The following is a 9971-nucleotide window of genomic DNA, read 5'->3' on the forward strand; positions in this document are numbered from 1 at the left end:
TTTCAAAATAAACAAGATGTAGCAATTGTGGAAAACTTACTAAATGTTTTCGGTTTAATAAAAGCAACAGTACAGTAACTTAGAAGTATTGCATACAGTTTAAGTTTATAGTATTTATCAAGGCAAGCCTACTTCTTCGTCAAGGTGCCTTTCGTTTGAGTTATTGTAACTTATCAGTATGTTATCAGTATGTTGTTGGTTTTTTGTTGCACCAGTGACCTGTGTGTGTGTGTGTGTGTGTGTGTGTGTGTGAGAGAGAGAGAGAGAGAGAGAGAAATTTGTATGTGTGTGTCTTCTGGTTAAGGATAAGTTGGCATCCTGAGAATTAGTCAGTGAGATGTCAGAATTACCACAAATGTGTTAATGAAAATCACATCACTTTACTCATCAACACAATTTTAAAAACAAAATTCCAGTGACTCAGACCCTCAAGGTACGGTATATATATATATATATATAAGTAGAATTTAGTGGCATCTAGCTGTGTAGTTGCTGATTGCGACCCCCTCACATCATCCTCCCCTTCCTAGCATAAAGTAGAAACTGAAATGGCTTCAAAAACGCACAAAAAATGCAAAAGGCCCTCCATTCAGCCTTCACTGAGCGGCTCTTCTGGCAGCAGCACAGCGTCTCTCTCTCCCCTCTGGCACTGTGTGTTAGTGTGGTTTACAGGGACGCTCTGAAACTTTTTAATGATTCTCAGTAAAATCATGAATGTAACCTGATTGTTCCTCAATGCTGAAGTATTGTATTATGACATAACTGCACGTTACAAATCTCATGCCAGATAAAGGGGAAGCCCTCAAAGCATCTTCCTCATTAAAATACAGAATTATGTATGTTAAATTGTCCTCTGTGCACATCATCATCATGCTGGTGGTGATCCTCACACTTATTGATCAGACCTTTGGTTAATATCTTCATTTAGCTGCAAAGGTGTCAGAAGATGAACTGTCTTTGTGGTCTTCAGTAAATATTCAGTAAATATGTGTGACCACAGCACCTCTGTCATAATAAATGATGAAAAATTTGACTGATCCAAACAAAATACTTCAGTTAAGAACTCTTCATCTCTCTTCTGTTTCTAGTCCCGCTTTCTAAATGCACAAAAACTAAGGAAATTTGTGTTTGGTACATTATATATTTGTTGTATAACAGTGCTTTTTGGCAATAAAAACTTATACCATTGGAAAGCATGTTCATTTCCCTTTTAAACGGTGCCACATTTGTAAGGGACATGCATTTGTGGGATGAGTATGTGGATTGCATCCATGGAAAATCTGCCAAATCCTCTCTCTCACAATGCCAAAAAAAAAAGAAAAGAAAAGCTTTTCTTTGGTGCTGACTCTTGTTTGGGGTTGTTTGGTGGATCGGATGATTGAAATCTGAAGAAACAAAACATATTGGCATGTGGAGCCTCAGTAGCATGTGGAAGAACAAGTTTTTTTTCAAAACTTTATTTATTGTATTTTGGTCGTTTTCAATAAACAATACATGATGAACACAACAAACAATAACAAACCTTCCAATCCCTTCCCACCCTCTCTTAACCAACAGTTCTCTCGGAGGAAAAAAGGTAATTAAGTCCATAAGAAAAGAAAAATAAATAGATAATAATAATAATACTCATAATTAAAAATACATAAAACACATTATTTAAAAAAAAAAAAAAGGACCGTTTTAAGGTAGAGTTATAAAACATGATCACCATCCCATTTCTGGAAGAACAAGTTTAATTTAATTACAACGAGTTTCCTGTTTGAAACCAACCCTCAAAGACAGTAAGACTTGATGTGCATTGATTTTTTTTTTTCTTCAGTTATTAGCTGTGTGTGCAATTTGTTGAATGCACAAACAAAATCTTGTTCACTAAAAACACTCTTTCTACATTACACTGCACCATTGTTGTGCTTTTAGTGGAGCCATGAACGCAGCTCGATTTGATCCGAAACGTGGTTTGATTAACTTGGTCTGGCTCGACGATGCAAACAGGAAGCTCATCAACAAAAGGAAACACAGGCAGCAGCAGCAGCAGCAGGATATTCAACAATGTCCCGGTTGTTTTTGCAAAATAGTTTTTGTGCCAAATTTACACTGCAAACAGCACGTGAGTCTGTTTTGTTCACACCGCGAGGAGCCGGAGCGCGAGCCAAGCGGAGTGTTTTTATTCAACAACAGAGACAACACGTCCGAGGAACAAACACAGGCTTTAATGCACACAGGGCAAAGTCCACGCTGTGGATATGTGGGCTCGGTGTGGGGGTTGCGTTAGCTGTGGGGTTGAAATATCAGAGAGACTCAGCGGACAGCTCCTGCGGTGGTAAACAAACAGAAACACAGCTGACCCACAGATACAGTGAGGCCATAAAGGTCAGCAGGGAGCTTCTGGAGCGGATACAGGTAGGCACAGAGGTAGGCATGTGGAAACACCTTCAACCACTCTCTCTGTTTCTGTTTATATTCCCTGCTTAACTTCAGTGTGTGCATCTGTTGTCACTCAGGCTGAGGTCGGGGCTCCAGGGCTGGTGGTTGGGGTCTCTGTGGATGGTGCTCATGTCTGGTGTGAAGGTTGGTGCATACAAAGTCCACTTCAAAGCATTTACACACACAACAACAACAAAAATACAATGAAAGCAGTGTGACTAGTCAGGTTTGTTCACCAGCAGTCTGTGTTTTTGGAGACAATACTGGACTGGTGCAACAATGGCCCACAACACAACAACACGACTAATGCTGGTCTAAAGTGTGAATGTGTGATAACACTTTGTATCAAAGCAAACAAACTTGAGCCAGCAGTGGTACAATTATTAAGTGACCTAAAAAGATAGACATGTATATAATGTGTCTAACTTTTATTTTATTGTTTCCATCTCTAGTATATCTTAGATTATTTTTATATGATTGATAAGTACTTTGCGTAAACCTCCTTGTGTATTATGAGCAGCTGTCTACCTCATCTTATCCTATCGCATCATATATTTAGTGGGCAACTATTTTAATTGATTTATTAGTAATTGTTGATTTTTTTTTTAAAATCCCCTCATAATTTCCTAGACTCTGGGGTGTGTTTTCAAATTACTGAACCCAAAGTGGAAAGCAGCAAATCCCAAATGTTTGAGGAGTTTGAGTTGAAGAATATTTATCGTTTAATTTCTGCTTTTATGACTAAATGATTAATTAATTCTCAAAAAAAAAAAAAAAACTGCTGATAAAAGCAACATTATGTAAGAACTGGCAATTTGGCCACCGCAGTTTCAGAGTACGATTCATCTATACTCCACTGTTCTAAATGTCAACAGCTGTATACATGCATTTGTATTGATTTAAGTATTCATAGTGCAGCAGCACAACACAAAGCAAGCCAGCTAATATTACTTACAAATGCAAAAGTGAGAAGTCATTGCAGTGCAGTAACAGGTGTACAAAGCCCAGCGTGGGAATGATGAAGGCACTGTTCAGTCATTGTAGCATCAAAATGACAGTGAAGCTGTTTTTGAAGGTGGAAAAGTTGCATAATGTTGCTTTAATGTTTTCTGTTTTCTCACAATGTTGTTGTTACAGTTGCCACTCTTGCCATGACATGCCAACATTTGCATAATGTTTTGTATTGTGGCCTACACGTCTCCACTCTGGCTGGACCAGTGTGTAACCACGAGGCACATAAATGCTTTATATCAATACTGGCATGGTTGCCAATGTTGTGCCTTTTGTGATTTGGGCACAAAATTGGCCAATATCCCAGATCTGCCATTCTTGCTGATGTCATGTCACTTTGGAGAAAAATTAAGATTTCAGATCAAATTAACCGTGCCTCAGCAGTGGCTTACTAAGTAAGAAAAAAAAAACCACGAGACAAATCAATTATTAAAAAGTAAATAGCTTTTAAGCTTTAGCTCTGTTTGCTTTGCAAAACAAGTGACCCACTTCCAGTTGTAAACTAAAATGGCCTTTTGTTTGTGTCGTGGACCAAGCCATCTTGACCAAACAGCACAGCAAGTGAAATGAAGCATAACCCTCTTTCCTTCACTGAAATGTCTTAAAAAAACAGAAGTGATAGTCTGTAAATTAGTATAAAACACAAGACAAGAAACATATTGAATACATAAATATTCTTATGCGATGCATTTAAATCCTTCATTTAATTCAGGGCTCGGTTATGCTGATTTGGAGAATCGTGTGCCGTGCAGCCCAGAAACGGTATTGCGAATCGCCAGCATCAGTAAGCCCCTCACATCTGCAGCTGCTGCACGATTGTGCGAGGAGGGGAAACTAGATCTTGATGTCCCAGTCCAGAAATATGTCCCAGAATTTCCCCAGAAACAATTTGATGGACAGGATGTAAGTAACCTGAACAAAATGTCACAGTTTTCTAATTATCAGTAATAATATCATGCTGTTCCTTTTTATGTGTTCGGCTCATTTTATTCTCTTCTTTTAAGGTCACAATAACCCCTCGTATGATTCTGTCCCACCTGAGTGGCATACGTCATTATGAAAAAGACGCAAAGAAAGTGAAGGAGGACAAGGAGAAAGCTAAGCGACTTTTAAAGCCGCTGGTGAAAGAGAAAGAGGATGAAAAGGGCTCATCTGAAAACAAAGACAAACCTGCAGCAGGACACAACACCAAGGGCAAAGAAGTCACTCAGGCTCAGAAGAAAAAAGAGTTTGAGCACGAGGAATATTACTTGAAGAACAGCTTTGAAAGTGTTACTCAGGCCTTGGACCTCTTTAAGGATGACCCGCTCATTTTCAAACCTGGTAAAGCACATATTCACTTGTTAATCCATTGAAATGGTACATCTTTTAATTGCACATCTCTTGATGAGTAAGATTAAATTCCTTTCCTACTCGCAGGCACCACTTTCCTGTATTCCACCCACGCCTTCACCCTGCTCAGTGCTGTTGTAGAGCGAGCTGCTGGACATCGCTTCCTGGATCTCATGATGAACATGTTCCGTGAGCTAGGAATGCTCAACACTGTGCCAGATGAGAATGACCCTATTATTTACCACCGCTCCAGGTAATCTATAACCACAAGTGTCAAGTTATGTTCAAATTACTGTGGTGTGTCACGCTTGAGTACAGTGGAGGTGTATCAGTGATGTCAGAACTTTGTATAGATCTGGTATTAATTAAAAATCCACGAGTGAGTCCACATTTACAGGAAATTTCCAACCAGCTTTGTATCATTACAATGTGGATACTGTATGCAAATGAACAAGTACATGCAAATAAGCATGTCGCCTGCACCCAGAGCTCTTCGCTCATAAAGCTGTTGTTGGAACTATACATGGCACTTCCTCGAATGAGCCGTAATCCACAACCACCGCCCAGCTCACAGTATGTCAGCCACTAGCTGGCGAGTTTAGTGGTTCAGTGTGGCCCAGTGCGTTCTGCTTCTTGTAGATTTTCTACCTTTCTGAGCAAAAGGGTCTACCACAGCCCCTACCACAGCTTCCTTTGGTCTTGTTGCACCAGATTCAAAAGTATTTCTGTCTGTCTACTACGCAGACAGCCCAGCTTATAAATATTTCCTGCTGTAATATACCCCTTTAATCATTAATGCTCCTCCACAGATTTTATCATCTCAACAAGAGAGGACGTGTTGTGAACTGTCCATACGTAGACAACTCGTACAAGTGGGCAGGAGGCGGCTTCCTTTCCACTGTGGGTGACCTGCTGCTTTTCGGTAATGCTCTGCTGTACAGCTACCAGGTGGCCCACCTAAAGGACACCGAGGGCTTGCTCCCTGGCTTCCTCAAACCCCAGACCGTCATAGACCTGTGGGCACCCGTTGACAGGACAGAGGCCAGCTGGGATAAAGATGGACTGTACGCCCAAGGTTGGCTGGTAGTAGAGAAACTACAGAAATATGGCCAGTGCAGGAAGCGCAGACACTACGTGTCACACACCGGAGGAGCTGTGGGGGCTAGCAGTGTCCTCCTGGTGTTACCAGTGGAGGAGGTAGACCAGCACCGAGGACAGACCCCCATCCTCCCACAGGGGGTGGTGGTCACCATCATCACTAACATGCAGTCTGTAGGACTCAACAGCACAGCACTCAAAATTGCACATGAGTTTGACAAAGCCAGAAGTCTGTAAGAGTAAGTTGTTTACAGAAATGCCTTTACATTTCAGATAAACCCTGTGATCTTAAGTATTTTTTAAATATATATATATATTTTAAATCAGTCCAGAGGATGTTTTAAAATAAATTTGTTTACATTTTTCATTACACTTGGCAAGGAAGCTATACTGCCACTAGGTGGAAGCAAATAACTGCATTTCAGCCACCAAAGGAAGGCCACTGTCTTTTTGAAATTTGTTGGCTTCATCCATTTTTACCCTTTTTTAAAAGCAAGCACAAGAACATTTTAATTTCTATGTTTCTGTATTTAAGAGAAATAAAAACATTTCACACACACTGGAAAGTTGTCAGTTCCTATTTAAAGCAGCATGGTACACGTCCAAAGTTTCTACTTCACATGTAGTGATGTTTAGGGCCCACCCTGTACAGATATTTCCTCATAGCAACATGCATTTTTGCAACACAATCAGAGCTCAGCCATTCTTTGTGATCATTTTCATATAATACCTGTGTTAAAAGTCTTTGAATTGAACAAAACAAAAACAATTCCAGATTGTAATGCCTGAATGAGTGAATGAGTGCAAAACTGTGTGATTAATGATGACAAGAATTTTAGGGAGTTGTCAACACATTTTTTTCCACAGTTGGTTGTTGGCATCTGTTGGAGAATTCTGGAAGTTTGTCAAAATAGAGAGACTAACAAACTGTTGGCAAAGCAGTCCAACGAGTTTTAATTCTCTCCCAAGCTCGCTGAATTGAATCATATCTGATGCCACTATTCTCATTATGAAACTCCTGGGATCTCCTGTGCCCCTGTTTTTAGCTTTAAGGAGACTGATGAATGGCCTGGGATACTCTAATTATACAGACTCCCACACACAGTGTATCACCAAGTTCTATGTGTGTGTGTGTGTGTGTGTGTGACATTTTTAAAAAGTGAGGTCATCCTGACCAGTCCTGACTACTTCAATTATGGTTTAGGGTTAAGATTAGATTTAGGATTAGATTAAGAATAGGCTAAAGGTTGAGGTTAGGATGGTTAGGCATAGAGGATCGGGAATGGCTAGTTCATCAGGATCCTCACAAATACAAATATGTGTGTGGGTGTCTAGGTGTTTGTGCATGTGTGTCCAACCATAAATCACACAGTCAAATCATTCACTGGGAATCATTGCATGTATTTACACAATTTTTATTATTTCATAATTCCATATCACCAGTTAAATATTTATTATATTATTTATTTCACATATATATATATTATATACTATACTTAAATACATTTCGGACAAAGCACATAGATTGAAATGTGATTTAACACGAGTAACACCATTGCCTGCTTCGTAGCTGTTTTAAAAAGGCTACTGTGCAAGGTGTGATTCAATTCCCACCCACTCACACTTGTTTCACACCTTGTTTGTGTGTGTTAATGAGTTACACCTTTCTTAAAACTGGAATCCAGAAATCTCATGAGACAATGAATCAAGCTCTTCACCTGCCCTGACTTGAGTTAAGATCCGTGCAGCATATCCAAAACAGTATCCGAGTCACAATAAGGCGAGTGACACCCCTCTCTCCCAATCAAAAGAGAAACAAATGCATAGCAGAAGAAAGCTCATACTCTTGGTTTTACTCTCCAATATTGTTGCTGATTGTTCTGTTGGCTCTGCTGCTTGGCTTTCCGCATCCTGCATGAGGACACAAGTAATGATTATTAGCTTTAAAAGAATGTATTCTGGCTACAGTAGGGTTGTATAACACAAACACTTTCATATCCTAATGCTATTTTTATGCCTTGAGAATGTTGATAATCCCAAATCCACAATGTACTTACTTGCATATGTAATAGATAACAACCGTCACCATCACAACGATGAGGAGGGCAACAATGACCATGGCTGCAATTAACCCTGCCTCCCCTGCATTGGCGGAAATGCTGGAGAGCTGGTACTGCTCACATCTGCTGCCTTTGTAATTTTCATTGCACCTGAAGTAAAATATAATGTGAAGAAATGTCCACAGTATTGCCATGGGACATATGCAAGACGATTTGAAAATGAGGTTTTAGGTTTAACTTACACACAGGAGAGTGCGTTCATGGAAGTTATTCTATAGCAGGTCCCTCCATTCATGCAAAAGGTGGCGTCCTGCCCATCACAAAGGTCTCCATGATCTACACACATTGACATAACAACGTTTTAGGAAGAATAGTTCCAGGACTGACTAATCAGTTTATAAAATGATTAGATTTGAATTACCTGCCATCATTTTCTTGTTTTTCTTGCTGTGTCCTGAGAACACAAGAGGAATTTTTGTCTCACAAAAAGGAAATAATCTCACCACCAAGAAAGAATGTCACAGGAAGAGGTTTAAAATGTCAATAATGAAAACAAACTACACGTATGAATCTTAAAGGTGTAATAATCACTCATATGGGGTTGTAATAGGAACATATCATCACCCTGAATGTAGTAAAGAAAGATTTTGTCCTTACCAGCCTGTGAGTTCCCAGCTTTTGCTAGTTAGTGTAGGTTCCCAAGGTGAGTCATAGTGACACTTCTAAGTAACTCGGAACTGCTTTTTGTTAGAGGAGACACACGTAGGCGTGTTCCTCCCTTTGGCCTAAAAAAAATGTTGTGATTGCAGTTTGTCCACATTGTAAATGGCAAGCTAAACCCTCTGCATTCTACCGACTGATTGTAGGGTAATTTCTATGTGTGTCATGGTGTCATTTAATGGTATGTGAGCAATACACACAGAGCTAAGAGAGGTCTGTGTGTACTGACACAGGAGTCACTTTGACAAAGATAAAGTCTTAGATTAAATAACATTTTGTTTTTGTTCTCAGAGGTTTAGTTGCCTTACGTCATGAGGCTGAGGGTAGGTGAGGAAATCACCTGTTGTGCACGTGAGCTCAGCGTGTCTGGGTTTGGTAAGAAACAAGTGAATGGTCGGTATGCAAAGAAGGCATGAATGGAATCACAGGGACTTGTAGTCTAAAAACAGATCACACCACTTCTTTCAGACTTATAATTACTACTGTATGCTAAGAACCGTTAGCTGACTCATCAACTGGCCTTTTTTTAAATTGTTTGCAGCTTTCCTATTAAGAAATTGTGTTGTCTTGAACCATGGGGTGATTGTGTAACCGGGGCCAGGCTTTTTGTGGATTACACAGTTCTTGAATCATGCAACATTGTGGAGGTGCAAAATTGATTTTGAGGACATTTCTGTTTAGTGTCTGATCATTTGATAGTGTGTTATGTGTAGGCTACCTCACTTCAAAAGGCCTATCATAGTTATATTTAAGATAGCTATTAATGTCACTTTCTATTTGGACCCCCTCATTTTTTTGTAATGATCAATAGAAAATCTAAAGTCACCAATGTCCATTAGGACCAGAAACGCTGGACAAAGTTCATACATCATTTTATCTCCTGCAGACTTGCTAAATGATTGTGCACACCCTTTATTTCAGATATATCAACTTGATGATTTATTGGAAATCGAGTATCCCATGAGCATTTATTGATGGGTTACTAACTTTTCTTACTGCATTGTTACCAAACAGAACAGAAGGGAAATATTCCCTGTTTTAAGTAGTGTAACCCACCGATTATTTATTATAAGTTACAACTTATTTATTTATTATCTTATTTATTACCTTATACTTATCTCATAGCAATGGCAACTACAGATATTGCATTTCTGTATATCTCAACAGGTCTGTCTGTGAATATTACAGTGACAGTGCAGACTGATAAATGACATGAAATACAGCACACTTCAATCATCATTTAAACTCAATGCTGAGCGCCACAAAAAAACACTTGAAGTCACTGTAAGAGTTATTAGTGATTTTTTTATTTATTTCTTTTTTTCG

The 9971-nt window shown here is 39.3% G+C and overlaps 2 protein-coding genes across 3 annotated transcripts; one reads left to right on the forward strand and one right to left on the reverse strand.

The window, feature by feature from the left end:
* Window positions 1-1929: 1929 nt before the first annotated feature.
* On the forward strand, window positions 1930-6418 carry lactb (lactamase, beta). Of its 2 annotated transcripts, none has more exons than XM_019272280.2 (6): window positions 1930-2412; window positions 2502-2568; window positions 4148-4338; window positions 4440-4758; window positions 4855-5020; window positions 5577-6418. In XM_019272280.2, the coding sequence occupies exons 1-6, from the start codon at window positions 2050-2052 to the stop codon at window positions 6100-6102; spliced, it is 1632 nt and encodes a 543-aa protein (XP_019127825.1). In that variant the 5' UTR covers window positions 1930-2049; the 3' UTR covers window positions 6103-6418. The 2 variants fall into 2 exon arrangements, with proteins under 2 accessions (XP_019127825.1, XP_010727713.2); XM_010729411.3 differs by having other exon boundaries at window positions 1931-2400.
* An 890-nt stretch (window positions 6419-7308) lies between these two features.
* nrg4 (neuregulin 4) lies at window positions 7309-8652 on the reverse strand. Its single transcript, XM_010729409.3, has 5 exons — window positions 8583-8652; window positions 8347-8379; window positions 8168-8261; window positions 7923-8075; window positions 7309-7776 (listed from the first exon to the last, which is right to left on the reverse strand). The coding sequence occupies exons 2-5, from the start codon at window positions 8354-8356 to the stop codon at window positions 7704-7706; spliced, it is 330 nt and encodes a 109-aa protein (XP_010727711.2). The 5' UTR covers window positions 8357-8379; window positions 8583-8652; the 3' UTR covers window positions 7309-7703.
* Between the last annotated feature and the right edge of the window lie 1319 nt (window positions 8653-9971).

Source organism: Larimichthys crocea, chromosome XXI (assembly GCF_000972845.2).
Source record: "Larimichthys crocea isolate SSNF chromosome XXI, L_crocea_2.0, whole genome shotgun sequence".
NCBI classification, from domain to species: Eukaryota; Metazoa; Chordata; class Actinopteri; family Sciaenidae; genus Larimichthys; species Larimichthys crocea.